This window comes from Nesoenas mayeri (genome assembly GCF_963082525.1).
Source record: "Nesoenas mayeri genome assembly, chromosome: Z".
Lineage (NCBI taxonomy): Eukaryota > Metazoa > Chordata > Aves > Columbiformes > Columbidae > Nesoenas > Nesoenas mayeri.
In genome coordinates this window covers 68,313,223-68,336,874 of record NC_137542.1, presented here as the reverse complement: position 1 = coordinate 68,336,874, position 23,652 = coordinate 68,313,223, and the positions used below count along the sequence as shown (strand labels likewise).

General features: G+C 59.6%; 1 protein-coding gene across 1 annotated transcript; it reads left to right on the top strand.

The window, feature by feature from the left end:
• Positions 1-10,838: 10,838 nt before the first annotated feature.
• Positions 10,839-22,224, top strand: DNAJB5 (DnaJ heat shock protein family (Hsp40) member B5; the record flags this gene model as incomplete). Its single annotated transcript, XM_080362140.1, has 4 exons — positions 10,839-10,906; positions 13,964-14,208; positions 16,250-16,848; positions 21,605-22,224. 4 exons carry the CDS (start codon positions 10,839-10,841, stop codon positions 21,836-21,838), a joined length of 1,146 nt encoding a protein of 381 aa, XP_080218266.1. The 3' UTR covers positions 21,839-22,224.
• Between the last annotated feature and the right edge of the window lie 1,428 nt (positions 22,225-23,652).

Genomic DNA, 23,652 nt, shown 5'->3' with positions numbered 1-23,652 from the left:
TGTGGGCACTGGACCACAGATCTCCAGGAAGCAGAAGCATCAGCACCTACAGCCCAGAGCCTGCGCCTCATCCTCATCTGCCCCCTTGCTGCCTGCTCCTCCTGTTTGACTTTGAATATTCTTGTTTTCCCTTGACCTCACCTAGAATTGAGACTAGACATGGGGGATGTATCTGCCCAGATCACTTTTCCTCCTTCACAAGCACAGGTCATTCAGTACCGCTCCAGCCTGAGTGATGCTTTATAAAGATGGTGGTTTGCCAAAGAGGAGCCCTGCCACTGTCACAGCGTGTGGCAGCTCTCCCAGGGCCTGTGTTGCAGCTCAACCCCTTCCCCAAGCCCGTCACACTGAACACTGTGTTTTTGTTCCCCTCCAGCAGCAGCAATTTCTCCTCCCCGCCTCCCTCCCACTCCCCACCCTCCTTCGGGCTGTACATTCAGTGCCGCTGCCCTGAATGAAGGTTGATGCGAAGCGAAGAATTACTTTGGGGCTGTATTTTCTCCAGCGTTCATTCTTCCATCCCCTTCTCACGCGGAGACGCTGCTGCTCTCCTCATTTTCTCCCTAATTACATGGCACTGTAACTTTTTCCTCTTTGCTCGCTCTCTTCCAGCAAATTGGAAGGTGGCATTTGCCAAGGCTTGCTTTCATCTTAGCCCACTGCCATTCCCAGCCAGGCTCTGATATACTTGCTTTGTGATGATCCAGCCAGAGACAACCACAACCAGCTTTATCTTTGTACCTTGCAGCAGCCCTGTGGCAGGATGAATCCTTTCTGCAATCTTCACCATGGCCAATGGGACATGGCTTTGCGAATTAGAGTCTCAGTGCTCCAGATGTGTCCCCACAGCTGTCCAGCTGCACCTTTGCATCCCCAGCACATCCTAACCCTGATGAGCATCAGGTCCCCTCAGGGCCTCGAGTCACGGTGCTGCTGAAAAGTGTTGGTGGGTGCTGGGGAAGAGCCAGTCCCCCTGTCCCGTCCATCAATCTGTCTGAGAGCAGAGCTTGGGGCTCTCTTGCTCTCAGGGTGTCCTCTCAAGTCAGTGTTACAGATGCGGCAAGTGATGCAGATGAAGAGCAGGAGCCCCGTTCCATCCTGAGCAAGCATGGGAAGAGCAGGACAGCAGGTCAGTGGATGCCTTACAGGTTGCCTGGGCAAGACCAGTCTCCTTTTCGCAAGGAGCAACACATCCAGCAAAAAACCCATGCACAGAGCAGCCACCGCAGACACCTCTGCCAGGCAGGAGAGGATAAATGTGCCCAGATACCATGGTGATGGGCACCCAGATTAAACATAAACCTCCAAAGTCTGCCGTCTGTGCCAGAGACACATGAGGAAGCTGCTTAACTTGCAGATGGTGACTTGTAACACAACCACTGGTCACTTTATACATCACCACCATCCCCTGTCCCATCTTCCCACACTCTGCCACTGAGCAAGAAACAGGCACAGAAGAAAAAAACCCTTGCTCCAGCCTCCAGCCAGGGCACCAGATGCTCAGCTGGTCCCTGCCAGCGTGCCCAACTCGCTCACCATGTCGCCTCCCAGTTCAACCTTAACACCAGCTGGTGCCTCAGGCTCCTGATGAAAACCTCCAGCCAAGGGCTGTTCCCTGCCAGCTGGAGTTTCATGCTGGCAGGAGCCCCGAGTGACCTGGAGATCCACGGAGCCACCACAGGACTGGCACAGTGCCACAACAAGGCTGGCAAGCACAAAACTCCACGAGATCGAGACGAGATGCCCAAGGCCAGGCAGGCCCACACGTCTTCATTTGCTGCCCAAACCTGGCTCCACAGGCTGCAGAGGAGCTCCACTACCCTTCGGAAAGGCAGGTCGGCATGTCACAGCTCTGCCAGCTGCTGGATCCTCTTTGTGTGCTCTCCTGGCCAGGTCCAGAATCACTCCAGCTCGCAAAGATGGGACAGGAGCGGCTCAGCATCCTCCAGCACTCCAGAGGGATGCTTGGAAATCTTCTTCCCTTCCCCTTCTGTACAGCAGATCTTTCTGGCTTCATATACTCACCATCCATAATCTCACTGGACCAAGGAGACGGGATGCTCAGGCAGCAGCAAAGTCAGAGGGTTCAGTAGTTATGGGCTGTGGATAGGGCAGGAAGAAACCCAGCACCACTACGGTGTCCTGTCCCCAGCATCACATCACCTGCATCCCTCCGAGCACCACCTGCCACCGGGCCAGGGCAGCCACAGGGAAGGCAATTTGGGAGGCAATGGGGAAGGGCCAAGACCAGGATAAAAGCAAGCCAGACTGTCCTATGAGAAAACTGGCCTTGACAGACAACCCCCAGGTCATTTTTTTTAAAAGGACACAGATTTGGTAGCAACATGGTGATATTAAGCTTCCTACAGCAGTCAACTAGGTAACACTTTGTGTTCCGATGAACCCACCACATCTTGGCACCACCAGCTTATTTAGCAAGTTAAGGATTAGATGCTAGGCAGAGCATCAGACAGACACAGTCCCAATAGGCACAGCAGGGTTTGTCTCCAGCCCAGCCACCACCCACCTGCAGCTGTGACCTTCAGAGCCAGCATCCCTGATGGGAACACCCAGGGATGCCCCTGCCCTGGAAAGCAGGGACTTGGAACATGTTTTGAGGCCAAAATTCCCCAAATGATGGTGTGACGGGACAGACTAGAAGAGCTCAGTGTGCTCAGCACCCAAGTGCAGAATAGAAACAACTTGTTTAAAAAGTAGCTTGGAAAGAGCCATCCCTAGCAGGAACCATCAAGTGCCATGGGATGCCTTTGCTGAGTAAAGCAAAGCAAAGGCTGGAAGCTGAAATGGAGCCAAGCCAAACTTCAGCACACGTCCTCCACATGCAGATGGGTCCCCAGGGGCGAGCGATGCTATTTGGGCTCCCGAGCATGGCTGGCCTCCCTTCCAAGGGGACACGTGAGGTTGCAGAGAGTAGCGAGGAGGATGTTTGGGCTGCAAAGATGCAGCTGGCTCTCAGCTACCATCACCCCCACTGCTCCAGATTCAAGTCCTGTGCCTGCTGCCAATTCCCACAGCAACCTGGGACAACTCGCTGTGCTCTGGCATCCACAGGCAGCAATAGGGACATCGCGTCTCCTCTCTGTCCTGCTCAGATTTGCAGAGATAGTTCACACGGGGCTTTCCCACCCCATGCACTCCGAGGCCAATTTAGACCCGTGTGTTGGTGTTTCAGAGCTGGAGGGGTAGGTCAGGTCAAACCAAGGTGTCCAGAGGCAGGATCTGCCTCATGGAATCTCACTCTTCCCCAGGCTCTGCCCAAAAAATAGCACTGCAGCATCACCCACACATTGCCCTTTCCTCCCACTCACTCTTGCCCTCAGACTTTGGCCACTCGAGGAGAGCTGGGGACAGCAGGGGACTGGAGAGGACCCAGTCCTCCCACACACAGCTGCCCACCACCAGGCAGAGCCGCTGGCATCACCCCTGCACGCTCACCGTGGGCTGCAGGAGAGCCCCAATGCGCTCATCTGAGGGGGTTTGCAAAGGTCAGCCCAGGAGGAGGTCTCCGGCGAGGGCTGTGTGCCAGCACCGGCTGGGAACTACTCGAGAATAGAGGCAGGAAGGAAAAAAAAAAGAAAAAAGAAAAAGAAAGAAAAAATAACCCAGCTGGCAGCACAGACGTTGCCGGGAGAGGAAGCGGCAGGTTGAGACAAGGACACGGCTCATTATGCCACCCCCGCCGGTGCGGAGCACCGAGCTGCCGGCAGCGGGGAGCAGCGACCAGCACCCTCGGCCCCAGCCGAGGAGGACAAACCCAACACCGCCGTTGTAGTTAACAGCGGCGTCCACCCCCTGCCTGGCTCTGGAGAGACGCAGGGTCACGGGAACGTGGGAGATGCTGCTGAACAAGGTCCTCCAGCGCCATCGCTGCCCTTGAGGGTTTTCAAGGTGAACCTGGATAAAGTGTCGAGCAGCTCACCCTGACCTTGGGGCTGACCCTGCTTGGAGAATGAGACCTCCTGGGGACCTTTCCCATCTGGATTATCTCATGCTCACAGACAGGCAGGCCGAAACCCTCTGCATGCTAGGGCTACTGGCAGTGTTGTGGTCACTGGGAGCTGGTAAGAGTCATTTGGGTTTCGTGGTTTCCTCAGGGCACATGCCAGGGGCTGGATGAGCCCTGAGGAACAAGGTCCCTATGTCCTCAGGACAGGGCTCACCTGCATAGAGAGCAGGTTCAGCAGGAACTAAGACCCAAGCGTGACCTGGAAGGTGACCCTCAAGAAACACATCAAACTCAGACCACAGCTAGGTCAGCCACAGGTGAGGAATGGGGCAAGAATGCAACAACAAAAACAAAATTAAATTAAAGAAAAAAAAACAAAAAACAGGCATGGATTTCTTTTTTTCTTGCAGCCCTTTCCTCATCCTGCAGCTCAGGGTGCTGGAAAAGGCGGGCGGCATCTCCACGGATGGGAGCAGGCAGGAAGGAGAGACAGCGTTGAACGCGTGGGCGCTGCTCTCACCGCACAGAACGGAGCACAAACCCCGCTGCTGCCAAGCCCAGTGTCCTCAGATGCATCTCCCGGCTCACCCAGCCACCATCGATGGAGACTTCCCCGCGCTGAGCGGGGGCGTGCGAGCGGGCCCGGGAGCACTGCGGTGAGGAGCCCGTCATCTGCTGCCCGCAGCATCGTGTCCTGGGCGCCTGCCCTGTCTGCTCGGCCGCGGGGAGATGCAAATCCAGCTCAGAGGTGGTGACAGCGACAGGGGAAAGGTCTCCACAGCTTTGCAGTGGGTTGTCACCTGTCGGGAATACACGTTGCAGCCAGCACTCGGGTTAGGAGGTTGCAAAGGTCGGTGGCCTCATCCACTGCTCCGACCTTCAGACACCAAATAATGATGCTTTTAACAGAAAAACAGCCCAGGCCACAGCCACCCACATTCCCATCCTTCTCTGGGACAGACAGCCCTAGCCGAAGCCCCAGGAAGAGCTGAAGCTCCTGGGGAGTACATTGTGCTCCTCGGTTCTGCAGTCTGGGCATTCCCCATGACAAGAAGCACCATCATGATCCCTTCACGGATTTCCCTTTCGAGAATTTTGCCTAAATTGCTTTTTGACCTCAGATGAGTTTCTCACATCTTCCCTCCGCCCCTCCCTCCAGGGCCATCATTTCCACAGGTTAATCCCAAACCGCTTCACAAAAGGCGCTCGCAGCCCCCTGTGCCACTGTCCCTTCCCACACACGATGTCCCGTTACGCGGGGGGAGCTCGAGCGTCCCTTCCCCCCGCCGCACAGGATTTTATTATTCCCCGTCATGCCTCCCTCACTCATCTCTTCCCCCAGACGGAAGCGAGCCAGTTTATGTAATTGTTCCTTCTATGGAAACGGCTTCGTACCTTTAATTATTCCTGCCAGCCCTCCCTGCACTTTCCCGGCGTGTCTTTAAAAGGGTACGGATGTGCCAGCGGGCAGACAGGCTGTGAAGGAGGAGCAGTTTTGGTTAAGACACCTGCTGTGCCCCAGAAGGGCGGCTGTGCTCTGCCCTGACCCCGCTCCAGCCCCGCTTTCAGAGGCAGAGGGGCCACATCCAGCCCCCAGATCAAACCCCTTGTGTGTGCCCGGGCAGGCTGCACACCAAGCAGATCATTTGTGAGCAGCCAGACGGCCAGCGCCAGCTCCCCCGCCATGGGGCCTCCAATGGCCCCGGCCATGAAAGGCCGATGAAAGGCAACAAAAAGCATTTGCAAGGCCAGGGAATCGTCGCGGTGTGGGATGAGCCCCCCTGCTGACAGGGGTACGCGGCCGGCCGAACACACAGACAAGCGGAACAGACGGGGAACAGTAAGTGCTGGTTTAATATCACGATGACTCAGCCGCTGTGCGGGGAGCACGGTGAAAACACCAACTCGCCCAGCTCGCAGGGGCTCCGTGAACACTTCACAAGGGGAGAAGAAGAGCCCAGGTGGCTGCTCACACCCTGTCCTGGAGTCAGAGAACCACCCCCAGTGCAGGAAAAGAGAAGGAGACTGATGCTGTGACCACACCGGACAATACACAAACACAGAAATGACTCCAGAATGCCCCATTCAAAGTCCCCCTCAGTAAGGGGAAGCATACAGAGGCTTCGGCAGCACCCTCTGATCATGACAAATGCCGTATTAACAGCTGCAACTGTTCACATCGCTGCTCAGCTCCACACGAGCTGCAATACCCACACGACCAGCTGCTTCCCCCTCGAGCCTGCGACACCTCCACAGGAAGGACACTGTCCCGAAAGGGATCATTGCTCCGCGCCAACACAGTAACCCAACAGGAGCAAGAGACAGGCTTGTTTCTGAAGATGGACAGGCTTCCCAGGACAAAATGCAGTGCACTGGGTTCAGACAGATCCTCTGCCCAGGAGCCACCTTGCTTCAGGTCTAACCCCAACCAGGCTGCTATGAAGATCAAGGGGGAGCCTCAAAGAACAAAAGCCCCTCGGAAGGGGAGGCGTGACGGGGCTCTGCAAGGGGACAGCACTGTGACCGAGCTCAGCCCAGCTCCGCGGCTTCTCTGCTCGCTGGCCAGGGCTGCGGGAGCTGCTGGGGTGCAGAGTTGGGGTGCACTGGGGACAGCAGATCAGGAACTGTGTTACACACAAACCCTTGGCCTCATACAGCACCCAGGCTCTGCGGTCCAACAGCTTTTTCCTGATGAGAAGCAAACCCCGGGATGAGCCCCCGCACCCTGCCTGGGACACGGCACCGCAGCCGGTCACCAGTACGGAACGCTCCGCGGCGTCGGGGCAGCGGGCGTGTGATCCAGGCACGGGACGCGAACCCCCACACCCCCAGATCCTCCCGCCACCCTGAAGGGGCCCGGGCGGCTTCGTCCCTCCCCCCCGGCCCCGCCTGCAGCGGCTGCCGCCCCAGCACGGGCAGGGCTGCGGACCCGCACGGGTGTCAGCCCATGCGTTACCCCCGGGTACTGGGTTCGAGTCCCAGCGCTCCCCGCTCGCCCTCGGCGCCCCGTGCGCCGCACCCGTGGGCGTGACCTCCGCACCGGCCCCGACCCACCCGTGACCCCGCGGCCCTGTCCCGCTCCCATCCCCCCGCAGCTCCCCCCGTCCCGCACCCGGGGGCGGGTGGGGGAAGGGTTTGACGCGCGGCGGGAAGGTGACGTCACAGTTTTCCAGAAGATTCCCGCGGGGATCCCTCCGCTACTAAAGAGCGCCCGACCAATGAGAGCGCTCCGAAGAGGCGGTGCCGGCTTGAACTGACCAATGGAAGGCGGCGGGAGAGAGGCGGGGAGAGAAGGGCGGGACGCCTCGTTTCGCCCCGCCTCCCTCCCGAGGAAAGCCAATGAGCGCTGCGCCTAGCTGCGACGGACAGCCCGCCGGCCCAACGGGGCGGGGCGCGCGCGGGCGGGACTCCCCTGACGTGGCGGCCGGGGGGCGGGGGAGGGGGCGGCTCAGCTAGCGCGCGGCGCCCCGGGACAGCGCGATCGGTGAGTGCGGGGGGCGGCGGCGGCCCAGCCCCGCTGCGCTGCCCCACACAGCCCGGCCCGCGGGGCACTGCGTGCCCGGGCCGCTGCCCGCGGGCACGGTTCGCCGTGGGGCGTGGGCGGGGGGTCAAACCCCCTGCCCCGCGGGGTGACAGGGTGTCACCGTGGGGCTGGAAGGGTCAGTCCCCTTGTCCTGTGGGGTGACAAGGTGTTGCTGTGGGGCTGGGAGATCGGTCCCGCTGCCCCTTGGGGTGACAGGGTGTCACAGTGGGGTCAGTGCCCCTGCCCCGTGAGGTGACACGGTGTCGCTGTGGGGTCAGTCCCCCTGCCCCGTGGGGTGACACGGTGGGGCTGTGGGGTCAGTCCCCCTGCCCCATGAGGTGACACGGTGTCACTGTGAGGCTGGGGGGGTCAGTCCCCCTGACCCCTGGGGTGACACAGTGTCGCTGTGGGGTCAGACCCCCTGCCCCATGGGGTGACACGGTGGGGCTGGGGGGGTCAGTCCCCCTGCCTTATGAGTGACAGGGTGTCACTGTGGGGCTGGGAGATCAGTCCCCTGTGCCCTGGAGGGTGACAAGACGTGGGTGGAGGAGTCAGTTCCCCTCCCCTGTGGGGTGGTAGGGTGACACGGTGTCTCTGTGGGCTGAGGTGTCAGTCCTCCTGCCCCATGGGGTGACAGGGTGTTGCTGTGGGGCTGGTGGTTGTCAATACCTCAGCCCCATGGGGTGACAGGGCATTGCTATGGGGCTGGGGTGGTCAGCGCCTCTGGTGAGAGCGTGCCCCTGTAGGGCTGGGAAGGGAAGATGGCGACAGGTCATCAGGTCATCCCGATGTGGGGGTTAAACCTCTGCCTGATGGAGTGACAGGATGTCTCCGTGGGGCTGGTGGGATCGGCCCCTCTGCCCATGGGTGACAGGGTGTACCTGGGGGACTGAACGCAGGGCAGGAAGGGGCTTGTGCCTCTGTCCCCATGGGGTGACAGAGTTTCCTGGTGGGGCTGGTGTTAACTACTCTGCCCTACCTAGTGACAGTGTGTCCCCATGGGTGCGAAGAGGGTGGGAGGAAGGGGTTAATCCCCTGCCCCATAACAGTAACAGCGCATCCAAGTGGGGCTGGGAGAAAGGGGTTAAAGCCCCTGCCCCATGGGGCTGTAATACAGCCCTGTAGGGCTGGAGAGGGCAGTGAGGTGAGGGTTAACCTGCCCCCGCCCCGCACCACTTTGGAGGGCATAAGGTGCCCTGTTGAAGCTGTGTGATGTGTCCAGGAAGGGGTTAACCTCCCACCCACCCCCCTGCCCCGCTGGGGGCACCAGTGTACCCCAGTGAGGCTGAATTGCGTGGTGAGGAAATGGGTAAACCCCCCTCCTGCCAGGTATCAGTAATGGGATTGGAAGAGCCAGCAAGGAAGGAGTTAACTCCTGTCCCCAGTCGAGGTGACAGTGTCCTCCAGGACAGCTGGCAGTGGGGAGGAAAGGGCTAACCTGCTTTCCCCGTGGGAGCACACGGTGGGTCCCTATGGGGCTGGGGGCTGGCAAGGGGTCACCCCAGGCCAGGGTCAGCACCCTTGTGGGAGGCATGACAGGAATTGAACCCTCCCCATGCAAGTGAAGCTTCTCACTGAGCCTCTAAATGGGGGCACTGCCTGTGGGGGGGCTTAACCGATCCCCACATGGGTCCTAGCCCCACAGTGAGGGCTGGGGGAGCTGGGCAGTGCAGTGAGAGGGGTTAACCCCGTCCCCACACCAATGTGAGCACCCCAGTGGGGCTGAAAAGTAGGGATCCCACATGGGGAGGCAGCAAGAGGGGCTTTGACCCCATCTCCACACCATTGCGAGCACCCCAGTGGATCTGGAAAGAGGAGAGGGGTGGGGGGGCTCGACCCCATCTACACGCAGGGGCTGGTGCCCCGTGGGTATGGAGATGGGAGCCCCTATATGGGAAGACACTGAGGGGGTCCTGCCCCGTCCCCACGCAGGAGGGGCTGTCAGCGGGGGCTGTGCTGGCAGAGGCAGCGAGGGGAGGGTTAACCCCGTCCCCACGCAGGTGCTGGCACCCCGGTGGGGCTGTCGGTGGGGAGGGGGAGGCGGGCGGTGCGTGTGGGGGCCCGGGGAGGGGATGATTCATTGCTGGGTAGTCATGACATTGCTGCCTGCCTGCCTGCGGCTGCCAACCAACACGGGCACGGGTGGCTCTGCCTGCCCCGGTGCGCCGACATCCCCTCCGGCTCCCTGACCGAACGCGGGACGCGCAGCCATGCCGGCCATCCTGCTCTTCTGGAGCCGCGCCGAGAGGTACGCGCCGGCACGGCACCCACCCGGCTCCCCCCGGCTCACCCGCCCCGGTGCCCAGCGAGCCACCGGACCCCCAGCCCCTGGGAATACTGGCGGCTGCCACCTGCCCGGTGCTTTGCTCGCTGAGGGTGGGATGCAGCAGCCGCCCAGTGATGTCCCAGCACGGCTGCCCGATTTCGGTGCAGGGCATCCAGAGAGGATGCTGTCTGTGGCCCGCGAGTGACGGTGACGGGGCAGGGGAGGACGCGGTGGCATTGGATTTCTTTGGCGCGCCTGAAGGTGACTTCTCAGAAGTAGGTTTTGTGCCGTCAGGCTTGGAGGAGGCACCGTCCCGGTGCCCCGCTGCAATGTGGGGGGCTCCAGGTGCTGGGGGTTAGCTGGGTCGGACCCCTTCAACTGGGGGACTGGCACTCGGGGAGTGGGACACAGGGACCCCTGTGCGGCCGAACAGGAAAGCTGGGGAGGTGCGAATTGGTTAACGTGACTTTTTTCCACATCACTGCCGCCCTACTTTTCTCCCTCCCCGATTCGCCTGGGGGGCGCAAAGCCCTGGGCGTCAGCAGACCCGTTTTTGAGGGAGGCTGAGGGGCTCCTGGCTGCGCTCCCTGTGCCTCAGCGGGGGACGTGACGGTAACGGGGTGGCCGGGCGCCTTGCGGCAGCGGGGCGGGAGGATGCCGGAGCTGACGGCAGAAGTGTCTTAATCCAGCGGCTTAGCGAGAAAGCGTCAAGAAACCAATTAAAAGGGAAATTACATCTCGGCGAGCGGCTCCATTGAAGGGTCCCCCCCGCGTGCGGCTGGGGAGCACACAAAGGACGGCAGGTCCCTGGCAGCTCCCCGGCAGCGCCACTCAGCGCCCGCTTTCCCATCACCGAAGCCCTTTGGGACCTGTCCTGGGAGTGGAGGTCAGAGCCCACCGTGGCCGCCAGGCTGGCGAGGAGCTGCCGTTTCGGTGTGCCGGACGAGCTGGAGGGGGCAGCTTGCCACCAGAGCATCCCTTTGCGGCGGCATCCCCGGCACGAGCCGGCACCGTCCTCCTGCCACCCCCCGGTGCCTCCCAGCCAGGCACGCAGCGCCCGCCAGCACCCGCGGACAGCCGCGATGTTCAAAATAAAACTAGAGCCTTTAAAAGTGGCAGCTTGGACTCTGAATGTGTTCGTAAAGTTTCGGTAAGTGGGTTTCTGCCTCTCAGCCTTGCGACCTCACGTTAAACCGCCGGTGCCTGTCCCCGGCGTCCCGCCGTGACCTGGCACCCCGAGGTGGAAAAAGAAGTAATAATTTTGCTGTGCTGCTGCCGGGGTGGGTTTGTTCCCTTAGATGACTGCTGAGCGGAGGGATTACATCAAACGATCGCTATTCAGCTGATGCGCTCATCCAGAGGTTGCACGGGCTGATGTCATGTGTGAGGCCAGAACAAAGATTTCATTTTTTATTTAATTTTTTTTTGCTCTGCATGTGTGTGTGTGGTTGCCAGAGGAGGATGGAGGCTGGGCTGGCTCGGCGCGGCCAGAGCATGTTTGTGGTTTTCTGCCAGGGCTGTGGCTTGTCCGGTGGCATCTGGGTTGGGGGGTGATGCAGGAATGGCTCTGCCCGCCTGAATCCCACCCTGCGGCACCTTTCCACCACCCCCCCGCTCCCGAGGGGGTTAAATGGGAAAGGGGGAGAGGATGACTGAGCAGAAGGGAGAGAGGAGCTGGTGGCAAGGCGCAGCTGATCCCAGGAGGTGGGAGGGAAGGAAGGAGGGAGGGAGAGAAGGAGGCTCTGCGGGGACAGAGTCGTGTTTTACCATCATCGCGCATGTGAGCGGTGTCGCCTCCGGAGCGTGCCTTAACCCACCGGGTCACCCGCCGGCAGCTGGTCCTCACCTGCACGGTAAATCGCGCCGTGGGGATGCGTTTTTGTACGGAAATGACCCCCACGCTCTGACCCCAGACAGGTGAAGGGGTTCCTGGCTGGCAGAGGGTCCCTGGGGGGGCATCCCCACCCCGACCAAAGACCCCTTGACGGTCAAGACTGGAGGTCTTGTGGGTGGCGACAGAGTTTTGCTGGGTCGGGATGTGTGTTTGTGGGAAGCGCTGTGGGGATTTTGCCGGACAACGGGGTCCTGGTGGTGTTGTCCTATGGGGCTGTGTGTGGTCGGAGACGGGCACTGTCACACCTGGGGGGTACAATGGGAGTTTTGCCACCTCCAGCTCTCTCAAGCTGCGGTGCGACGGGGTTGTGTTCATCGCTGCCTGGCTTGCCCACCTGTGGGGGCGGTGGCACTGTCCGGACGGGGGCCAAATCCTGCTTTGCATCCCGATCCTTGTCACAGGGAGCCACAGCCCCACGTTGGAGGTTGCCATGGAGACGGGAGGCGTTGGGGTGACCTTTGGCGGGGGGGTTGGTGGATCACCTCTCACACCCCCCATCACTTGCCTGGGGTCTCCCCCAGCTCCGCAGGGAGGGCAGCTAGGGGGCGGGCAGGGGACAGAGCACCCCCGGTGTCTGCGTGGGCTGGGTGCTGGCAGCGGCTCTGCGCGGGAGCTGGTATGGAAATGTGCTGGCATCCAGGAGCTGCCGCAGGAGATGCTGACGGATGCTCTTAACACCCCCAGGGACCTTCTCCCACCTCTTCTGTGCCCCCCCCGGGCTGCCTCACGTGTGCGTGGGTGCCCCCATCTCCCCTCACTGTGTCTGTCAGAGGTCTTGTGTGCCTTAGCCCTCCTCCCCGCCTACAGCACAGGACTTGCTCCCTGGCTGGGGCAAAAAAGAGCATAAATTGGTGTTTCTGATTGAGGTGGCTGACCTCCAAGCCCCCGTAGCAGCTGCCCCACAGCAGAGGGGTTATTTCCCGAGGCGTGTCCCAGGGCAAGCCCTGGATGGCTGGGATGGATGCCAGGGACTCCGTGCAGGTGCCTGGCCACCCTTATCTGAGCCACTGTGGTTTGGGGGGGATCCCTCTGTGAGCTCCAGTGTGAGCTTATGGGTAAAGTGTAGATGTGGAGGAACATCTGGTAACCTGTGTGATGGTGAAGGAAAGGGCCAAGGCTCAGAGCTGGTGCAGAAACCCATCTGCTGGGGGGGCTGCACAGGGGCGCTGGGAGCAAGGATGGGGTGGAAGCTGTAGCGTAGTGGGAGCAGGAGGAGGGCTCAGTGGGGAGAAGGGGGTCTGCTGGGGCGACACCTGGAGAAGAACCGGGCCAGCAGCAAGCACCAAGCTGCGCTGTGTGAGGCTAGGGGACAGGAGGTCACTGTCAGATAACAGAAGATCGAGAAGTGTCCTTGGGGGAGCGTGGTGGTTGCTCAGCCTCTGCCCGGAGGAGCTGCCCTCCCGGCTGCTCCGCCACCTCCCTGGGTCTCTGTGACTCCAACAGCGTGACCAGGGCAGGAATTACTCGCCTGTCCTTTTCCTTCCTTGGGTTATGGCCACCCAGTTTTCCATGCCTTAGTATAGGCATGGCCCCGGACTTGGCCCCCGCGTGATGGAGGGAGCGAGCCCTGGGCTACTGGGTTACTGCAGGATGTCACTGAAGGCTCTCGGGGAGTGCAAGTCAGGCTAGAAAGTGGTGGGGGTTTTTATTAAAAAAAAAGAAAAAAGCGCCCTCCCACCATGACAAGATGTTTCTGTCTAACGGCTTCGTTCTCTCTTCGCTAAATACAAATTATGGCTCTGACACGCTGGAGGCGCTTATCTCCAGCTGAATGCCAGTTGCTTTCAGGAACAAAATGTTTGAAGTTCCTTTAAGGTGAAGGCAGCAGCACGGTCCCTGCTGCTGCTTTCAGCCTCCCAAAACCTCCTGTCATCACCCCAGCTCCCATCCTGGCTGGGGCAGAGCCGGGAGGGGACAGTCACAGGCCAAGGGCCACATTTAGACATGGCTCAGCCGTCCCGGCTCGGCGCGGGGGGGACGGGATGGGGACGCGGCCCTGGTGTGACGTTAGCGGCGGCGTGGCCTCTATAATAATGCCGCGCCCCGGGACAGGCTTCTCCCTCTCCCCGCCAGCCTCGGAGATGAGTCTCCCCATCCCCAGCGTGGGGCTCGGGGGGGTAAAACCAGAGCCAGGGCACATCCTGGTGCCGGGGCTCTGAGCGCCGGTGGGAAGCGTGGACTTGAGCCGGCTCTGGTGCTGCTGGCCGTGGGGACGCGGGGAGCGCCGGCTCCGTGACAAGTGCGTGCCGATCCCATCCCCAGCCTACCCTGGTGCCACGTTCGCCTTACGGAGAGCTGTCTTTCTGCTTTCAGGAATAAGTACTCGGCTCCCGGCAGTGTCGCCGTCATGGGGAAGGACTATTACAAGATTTTGGGCATCCAGTCTGGCGCTAACGAGGATGAAATCAAGAAAGCCTATCGGAAAATGGCCCTGAAGTATCACCCCGATAAGAATAAAGACCCCAACGCTGAGGAGAAGTTCAAGGAGATCGCGGAGGCTTACGACGTCCTGAGCGACCCCAAGAAACGAGCTGTTTATGACCAATATGGGGAGGAAGGTAAGAGGATGACCACTGCCTGCACGGGGGCGGGGGTGCTGGGTCCAAATTGGTTATTAATGGGTGAGGGGGTGTTTTCGCACAGAACTGTCCCAATGTTTCATGCCTGCCCCTGAAACAGGGCTGGTAGCCGTGAAATTCTGGGCGGGTGAAGGCTCCACAGATGCCAGAAATCACCTCTTATCCCGCTTGTCCCTGGGCTGCTCTGCTTTTCCAACCCATCATGCTGCTTCCCGCAGTGGCCGGGCTCTCCCTGCCCTCTGCCCCTAAACCCCGGCAGCCGGCTGAGACCGTGGATGTGAAAGGAGCTCACCTCCTGGGTCATACCTGGGGTAATTTGTTAGCCACCCTTTAATTAACCTAAATATCCCAGCGGAGAAGTGTTGCTTTTGCCCACATTCCCCCACGCGTTTGGCTGCTGGTCCTGCCATCCTCCCCTGGTACGGTCTGACCTACAGGATTCAGAGCTTTTCCCAATTTAAGTAATAGGTCCTTGTTTTGAAACCAAGCGGTTGCTGTTGTCTGGTGGTTGGCATGGAGGAGGAGGAGGAGGAGGAGAGCCGCTCCACCGCAGGCGGCCTTATTAGTCGAAGATGGAAGAGCGCAACCCCATTCGAGGAGAGCGCCGAATAGCATCTGCATTAATCAGCCCAGGGCTTGGGTGCTTAAAAGAGCAGGAGGTCTGACAGGAGCAGGCTGCTGGGTGGAAGGGGCAGCCCCTCTGGCGGGGCCAGCGGGCAGGTGCATCCCCGAACAAGCCACCAGCAGAATTAACCAGCGGTGGGTTAATTCTCGACCCGTTAATTATGTCAGGGCTGTGGTGGATGAGCCACCGGCAGAATTAACCAGCAGTGGGTTAATTCTCAGCCCATTAGTTATGTCAGGGCTGTGATGGACACGCCGAGCCAGAGTGATTTGCTGTGTAAAATGAGAAGCGTCTGTCGCAAGCGAGAAACCAGCCTTTCCCCAAAGGCACCTGAAATCGGACCCGCTGGCGCTGGTGTCACCGAGAGCACCTAAAACCAGAGCAAGTTAAGGAGGGAGGGAAGAGCAGCCCCCTCCTGGCAGAGGGACAGGGAGTGCCAGCAAAGCCAAATCCCTTTGGCATCAGACCAGTCGGAGTCCATGGGCCCCCTCACACCTTTTGTTTCCCATCAGGTTCCTTTTTTTTTGGAGCAACATGTCCCCCAAACTTGCCTGCCCTGTGCTTGTCCCCCTCATATCTCCTGCAGCAGGGGGCTGGCACAAGAGACAGCCCGTCAGAAATAGCCCTTCACTGTCACCAGCGTGCCCTGAAAATAGTCCTGGAGCTAGGCTTGGCTTAACCCTTCCCACCCCTCCTGGTCAAAAATAGCTGTGCGGAGCATGTGTGACCTCTTTGGGGAGGGCTCTTGCTCTGTGCCTCGGCTGCTTGGGACTTGTGGGGTTTACAGTGACATAAGGCTCAGCCCAGGACCTGGCCAGGGAGTTTCCCCGGGGAATTGTTGCCAAAAGGTCCAAATCTTGGTCTTACCTGGCATTTGGCAGAGTCTGTGCAGAAGGAGCTGTGTACCGGGCTGGAGGTCTGCCCTCCGCCCACCCTGCCACCCAGAGCCGTGGTCGCTGAACCTGTTCTCACCTGCCGGACACGATGCTCCTAGACCAAGGCCATCGGTGCGGCCTGAGAGACAGGGCTATTTGGGCAGAAGGGAGCCTGCCCATGGGCAAAAATGGAAACGGGCTGCTCAGGAAATGTTTTAAATGAAAACGCTGTGAACTGGGTGGAGAAAACCAAAGAAGCACTTCAGTAGGGAAGAAACCTCAATGGATTTTGTGCTTGCTGGGTGTGGGGCAAGAAGTGTGTCGTGGGTAGAGGTGGTGCCTTCCTTGCCCACGCTCTCTGCAGGTGGCTGGGCTGGAGAGGGTGACCTGCACCTCCAGGAGATGCTGGAAAGGCTGCCTGGAGCCAGCAGAGTCTGTGCTCCTGCCTGGAAAGTGCTGTCCCGGCACGGTGTCCATTGGCGGGGAGCGTTCATGTCTCATCTTACCCCTTCTATTCCAGGTCTCAAAACTGGAGGTGGCTCCTCAGGTGGCTCAGGGAACACTTTCCACTACACCTTCCACGGAGACCCGCACGCCACCTTCGCATCCTTCTTCGGAGGCTCCAACCCTTTTGACATCTTCTTCGCCAGCAGCCGCTCCCGGATGTTCAATGGCTTTGACCAGGAAGACATGGATATCGATGTCGATGATGACCCTTTCAGTGCCTTCGGCCGGTTTGGCTTCAACGGCATTAACGGCGTTCACCGGCGGCACCAGGAGTCTCTGCACTCGCGGAGGAAGGTCCAAGACCCACCCATCATCCATGAGCTCAAGGTGTCCTTGGAAGAGATCTACCATGGCTCCACCAAGAGGATGAAGATCACCCGCAGAAGGCTCAACGCTGATGGCCGGACCATGCGGACTGAGGACAAGATCCTAAACATTGTCATCAAGCGTGGTTGGAAGGAGGGAACCAAAATCACGTTCCCCAAAGAAGGGGACGCCACCCCAGACAACATCCCTGCCGACATCGTCTTCATCCTCAAGGACAAGCCTCACTCGCACTTCAAGAGGGATGGGACGAATGTGGTCTACACGGCAAACATCAGTCTTAAAGAGGTGGGTGTGACGGGGAAATCCCATGGCGTGGGAGGTGGTGCTGGGTCATGGCATGCAGGGCCGAGGCAGGAGTCTGTCCTTGTTCTGTGCCGATGAGGAGGGACCAGGTAGGTCCTGAGAGACTGTAGCAAAGACCTCTGCAGAGAGGAGCTGCAGAGGCCAACTCGTGCTTGGTTTTGGACGTGCTCAGCCCCTGTGCCAGGTGTAGGACACAGGTGCTGTAGTCCCTGCTGAGAGCACCTTGCTTCTTGAGCCAATACAGGTGGTATTTATCCATTTTCTTCCTTGCCCATGTGGCTCATCCTTCTATTTTAGCATAGGGTGTTCACATATGGAAGAGAGCCCAGATTCTCTCTAGGAACAAGGGAAAACCCAAGTTGGCCAGTGTGTGTCTGGTACCTGCTTGTTCTCCTAGCTTAGTTACTGTCCGGGACATCCCGGGCAGCCTCTCCCATGGACAGAAATCAGGATCATGCCAAGAAAGCTGGTACCTTGCCCTCCTTGAGTGATGCCTTAGCCAAAACCAGCTCGTTTCCTTGGTTCTGGCTTTCCTAGATGAAGAACCAAATAAAGGAAATGTTTCAGGCAGTGAGCAAAGCCCAGCCCATCCTGGCTGCCGGTGCCAGGGCTGACAGCGGGGCTGGGCGCATCGGTGACAGCGGGGGGGGCGCATCGGTGACAGCGGGGCTGGGCGCATCGGTGACAGCGGAGGGGGCGCATCGGTGACAGCAGGGCTGGGCACACCGGTGACAGCGGGGCTGGGCGCATCGGTGACAGCGGGGGGAGCGCATCGGTGACAGCGGGGCTGGGCACACCGGTGACAGCGGGGCTAGGCGCATCGGTGACAGCGGGACTGGGCACACCGGTGACAGCGGGGCTGGGCGCATCGGTGACAGCAGGGGGGGCGCATCGGTGACAGCAGGGGTGGGCACACCGGTGACAGCGGGGCTGGGCGCATCGGTGACAGCGGGGGGAGCGCATCGGTGACAGCGGGGCTGGGCACACCGGTGACAGCGGGGCTAGGCGCATCGGTGACAGCGGGGCTGGGCACACCGGTGACAGCGGGGCTGGGCGCATCGGTGACAGCAGGGGGGGCGCATCGGTGACAGCAGGGGTGGGCACACCGGTGACAGCGGGGCTGGGCGCATCGGTGACAGCGGGGGGAGCGCATCGGTGACAGCGGGGCTGGGCACACCGGTGACAGCGGGGCTGGGCGCATCGGTGACAGCGGGACTGGGCGCATCGGTGACAGCGGGGCTGGGCGCATCGGTGACAGCGGGACTGGGCACACCGGTGACAGCGGGGCTGGGCACACCGGTGACAGCGAGGCTGGGCACATTGGTGACAGTGGGGCTGGGTACATTGGAGCCAGCGAGCTGCGCGGGGGTGGCAGAGGAAAGGTAGAGCACCCCAGAACAAGATGTGCCGTTTGCCGCCGCTGCTCTGTAACTACTTTTTATTAAATCACAGCTGGCAGCTGCATTTAACATTGACGCTTTTGGCAGCTGCCATTTGCTGTTCCTTTCAGACTGTAGACGCTGTCTGTCTTCTTAATGAGCTGATTTCTTTTTTTCCCCTTCCTGAAGACAGATTTATGTTCTCGAATGCATTTAATAGAAATAAGCTCAATGAGCCAGACCTGAGGTAGGGAAACGTGAGCTCGTTAGCGTGCCAGCGAGTCAGAAGAGCTTTGCGGTGTCTGCAGCCCCGCTGGGGCTGTGACTGGTGAACTGGGAGCACGGAGCAGCCGCGCAGGGCAGACAGAGCTGGGTGCTCAGCTCCTCTTAACCTGCAGGCGCGGTAGCTGGATTTCTTTCTCATTGCGACGTGAAGAGGTTTATTCCTGCAGCGACTGGCTCCCCTGTCCACTCCAGAAATACTCGGGAGAGGTTGCCTTATTTATGGAGCCATGCGTGCCATATCTCAGATATTTCCTTCTGTGCATTCCCATATCTGTCAAAGTAACCCCGAGCTGGCTGTGCTGATGTCCAGACCACGTTAGCCCAAGTCCGTGCTCTGCTCAGGCTGAAGGGACTTTCTCCTGGAGTTGCCCTTTGAGCAGCAAGCGGAGAAACCTGCTCCAGCCCCACGTGCTGTTGCACCAGAAGTTCTGGTGCTGGGCGCCTGTGATTTCCGTGCCCAAGGCGTGTTTGCACAATGCAGTCACAAAGGGGAAGATTGCTGGTTTGGGCAAACTCATTGTGTCTTTGAGCTGGATTGTCTGGTCTCTGTCCTCCCCCACTGCAGACCCAACATGCTGGGCATCCTTGAGGAGCTGCCGGTCTGGCTACCAACCCCAACCTGCTGGTGATAGATGCTCTGCTGCTTTTATCTTCCAAGAGAAGTACCTCAAGTGCTCTGGAGCACAGGGCGGGTGTCGGGAGGTGCCCCGCTCCATATGCCACCACCCCAGTATGTGATGAGATACAACGTCCTCATCACCTCAGCCTGCGGCCATGGCCCTGGGCGCTCTCCTTGCACCCTCCCTCCTTGCGAGGGTGCCTCTTTCACCTTGAGTTTTAGTGTTTCCCGCTGCCGGGAGAGCAGCGCAGCACGGTGCCAGCAGGCAGAGCGGGTGGTGGTGGGTGCTGTGACCCAGCTCGTGGCCATACTGGGGACACGGCACGTGCTGCTCAGGCTGGAGGTGCTCAGGAGAGCATCTTCCTCCTCCTGCATCCCACAGACCTCTCTGTGGACCACTCTGGAGAGACAGTGTCCCCCCAGCCCTTGTGTCACGGTGCCTGGGTGCCCTGTCCCCTGTCTGTGGTGGCGCGGGGTGCTTGCCACGAGGCTTCTGCAGGAGCCGGTGGTGCATGAGGGGCTTCCCCTGGCCTGCAGGGAAGTGTCTCTTCCTAAAATTACAGGCGCGCGTGGCAGAGGGAGGAGTGACACCCTGCTGCTCAGATCTGCAGGCAGCACTTGCCCTCGGCAGCCGCCCGCTTTTCATCCTTAACCTGGCGTCACCTTCCCCCGAGCACCCGCAACCGGTGGCAACGTCCCCCTCCCCGTGGCATCGCCGCGGGCGGAGGAGCGCCCGGCGCTGACCTAGATAAAGCTGTGCTCAGCTACCAAACCCGCGGCAGCGTCATCCCCAGGGATAAACCCAGCCTCTCTCTAGGATGCGGGGCAGCTCCCGCGGTTGGGGGTGTTACTTCAGCAACCCGTTTCCCAAATGCCAGGGAAGTTTGAGCAAGAGGGAAAAACAGGGACATACGGCGGAGGAGCCACCGCCTCGGATTCTCGCGTCTTGGCTCTAGGAAGGAAACATTAAGATCCCGTCTGCCTTTGCTGTTAGCGCCTGCTCCTGCTCGCATCCCTCTGCCTGCCCCGTCCATGTGTTCCCATGAGGAGCTCAGGTTCTCTTTCCCGTTTGGTGGCTGGAGACGTCCTTCCGCTGGCACGCAGCCCCGTGCAGCCCTTCACGGCACATGATGGTGGGCACCGGCGAGCAGAAGGGCTCCAGCATCCCAGGGCAGAAGTGCATTGGTGGGGGGAGGTTGTCCTTTGCCTCCCCCCAGCCTGCTGGAGCTCCAGCCAAGCACCTGCTGCTCACACAGAGCTGGGGATGGGTTTTGTCCTGCAGGCAGAAAAGCTCATCCTGGAGGAGACCAAGACCCTTGCACCTGAGCAAGGAGGTGGCCCCAGCTCTCCATTTCTCAGCTGGCTGCAGCACAGGTCCCTCCACAGTCACCCTGGGCCATCGGCCCGCACCCAGTGGCCAGCAAGAGACATTTCTTCTGGCGCCAGTTGCTGCTCTGCCACCAGAGGCTTTTCCTGGGGAGGGGGATGCGGAGCATCCCACTGTCAAACCCAGAAACTGCATGCAAATTGCATCTTCCTCCCTTTACAGGGTGTTTTTAGGGGGACGGCAGGGCTAGGGCCCCAGGACACAGCTCAGGAGGGGCAAGCCTGCACCAGCCCCCCCCAGGAAGCTCGATGCTGTACCCCTGGCGCCTCCCCCCTGCTTTCCAGAAGCATCTCTCTGCAGTCCTCTCCCTCAGCCCTTGCTGAAAGCCTGGAGACGATTCTGCCCACGTGTATGCCAGAGCTGTCTGAGTTATTTAAGGACACCAGGATTTTTCTTGCTGCATTCCGGCGTCACGTGGCTCAGCTGATGCAGCCGGCTTGCGGCTGCTGCGGGGGGCTGGGGGACAGCGGGGTGGCACCCACGGAACCTGCTCTTGGCTTTGCAGTAGAGACCGGACAGGATGACCAGCCCCTCTGGGACTGCAGCTTCCAGGAAAGCTCCGCGCTGCTGTGCTGCGGCTGCAGCCTTTTGGGGGGTGTTGGTTGTTGGGGACAGGACACAGGCTGTGCTATAGATAACCCCAGTGCCGGGCAGGGACAATGGCAGCTGATGAGCCCCGGCGGCATCCGATGATCTCAGCTGGATTTTCGGCTGCCTGAGGTTGGGCAGAGAGGCCGGGGAAGGGGCTAAATTTATCCGGTCCTGTTGCTGCGAGCTGGTGCCTGCTGGTGGTGCCTCCTGGGAGCCCAGGAGCTGGGGAGGGGATCCTTCCCCCTGGAGGCTGTGGAACCCCCTCTTCTGGGCCACCTTCTCCTGCAGCCCAGTTCGCGGTGGTCCGGCTGGCACCAGCAAAGCGCTGCTGGGCATCAGCTGGTGCTCTTGGGCATCATCCACGCAGAGCTGGGCACTTTAACCCGGGAAGCAGCTGGTATGGGGACGTGTTGTGGCCGTCGGGATGTTTTGGGGTGTCAGCCCCGTCTGATGATCCGTTCCTTCTTCTCCCCCCAGGCCTTGTGCGGCTGCACCGTGAACATTCCCACCATCGACGGGCGGGTGATCCCGCTTCCCTGCAACGACATCATCAAGCCGGGGACAGTGAAGAGACTGCGTGGGGAGGGGCTGCCCTTCCCCAAGGCCCCCAGCCAGCGAGGAGACTTGATCGTGGAGTTCAAAATCCGCTTCCCGGATAGAATAGCTCCCCAGACGAGACAGATCCTCAAGCAGCACCTCCCGTGCTCCTAAAGCCCGGGGGGGACTCTCCTCCAAGCAGCAATACTCCAAATGCTCCGTGTCGCGGCATTCAGCCCGCATGGAGCAGAGGTGCCACAGCACTTTCAAATGCAAAAAAAAGAAAGAAAAAACAAAAAAAGACAACAAAAAAACAACCACTCACACCACTTTCTGTTCCCCAGAATCCCACCAAACCTGCTCCCCATCCATCCCTCTCCCCATCCGTCCCTCTCGACCCCTTTTCTACTCCAGCAGCAGGGAGGCTCCTGCCCATCATCACAGCTCTCCCGGCTGCCAAACCTTTTCTTTATCTTCCCTCAGAGGTCCAGGTTTTGCACCTCGCACGAGCGACTGGTGTGGGCGCTTTTCCCGGGGAGCTAAGTCACATCGTGGGGGTTTTATTCATGTCACCCGCTTTCCAGGCCACTTTTCCCACAAAAGGCTGGACTTGTCGGGGTCCGGTGCAGTGTAAATAAGACTCCGCAAGATCCGGCGTCCTCGCTGTTGGTTTTTCTCTTTCCCCTCTTCAATACTTGCTGCTGTTCGGGGTCCCGGCTGTACCGGGGAGCCCATCGCTCCCACCCGCGGTGCCCCCCATTTTCCCCTTGTAGCCGGACTGTTTTCTCACCCGGGAGCGCGGTACCGAGTCGTGCCGCGGTCCCCTCTCCTGTGCCAAGCCTACAACCGAGCCTCGGCTGTGCCAAATGACGGAGCACATGGGGATGGTCCCGTCCAGCCACCCGCCCTGCCCGGGGCTGTCCCCGGCCCCGCGACAGCCCGGGCTGGAGCTTCTTGTTCAGATGTGTTGAGTTTGCATTGCCGCTTTTGTTTTTTAAATAGATATATATATAGAGCTCGTTAGATAAACTCCGTGAGGGTTTTTCTCTGCCCATTTTGGGGATCCTGGCGTGGTGCACCCTGACTTCTTTTTTTTTTTTGTGAAGGGGATGTTTTCGCTGCACAAACATCAAACCCGTCATTGGGGGGTTGTGCGTGTGGCACAAGTCCGGGTGCAAAAGTAAAGCCAAGTGTGAGCAGAGCTGTGGGTTTCACTAGCTTTTTGAGTTCAAACTTAGGGTTTTTCATAAGAAGAGACAGGCGTGTGTATATATTTTTCTACAGGGACGATTCATTCAGGAGGTATTCCTGGGCGTCGGGTGGAGCTGGGAGGCACACGAGGCAGTCTGCGTGGTGGCTTCGTTTTCAAATGCTGTATTTTTTTAAAACCTTTGGATTTCCATCAGGAGAATTTTTATATTTCTTACCTTTATCGGCCCACTCTGCCTCGTGCCAGTATTATTTTCTTTTTCCCGGGAAAGGGCTCCTAGGGAGCCGGGAGGCGCGTTCGACCTGGCTTTGTACAGCTCCTCCACTGCGGCACCTGCAGGAAAACCCCACCAAATACCCCCCTCTGCCCCACGGGTCTTCTTTTGTAAAGAGAAATCTCCGACTTGAAACGGGGGCTCTTTTGGGGCGGGGGGATGAGCGTGGGGCACCTGTTGGGGCTGGGTGTACAGCTGTACAGTGTATCATACAGGGTGAAGAGACCCGTTAGGCGCTGCTTAAGTAATTGCCCGGTTTGGCCAACGAGGGGACGCCGCCGTTTCCCTCCGCTGGTCCCTGTGGAGTTCGACATGGAGAGAACCCGGTGGACGCCGTGAGCGAGAAGACAGGCCAGCGCGCAGATGCAAGCTGCTTTGTTTTTCTCAGTTTCAATGAGACCTGAATGTTTTATAGTGGGGGTCTTTTTGTAATTTTTTCTTTTATTTCTTCTTTTTTTTTTTTTTTTTTGTAATGTCAGTATTGAGAGAAAAATAAAGTATTTT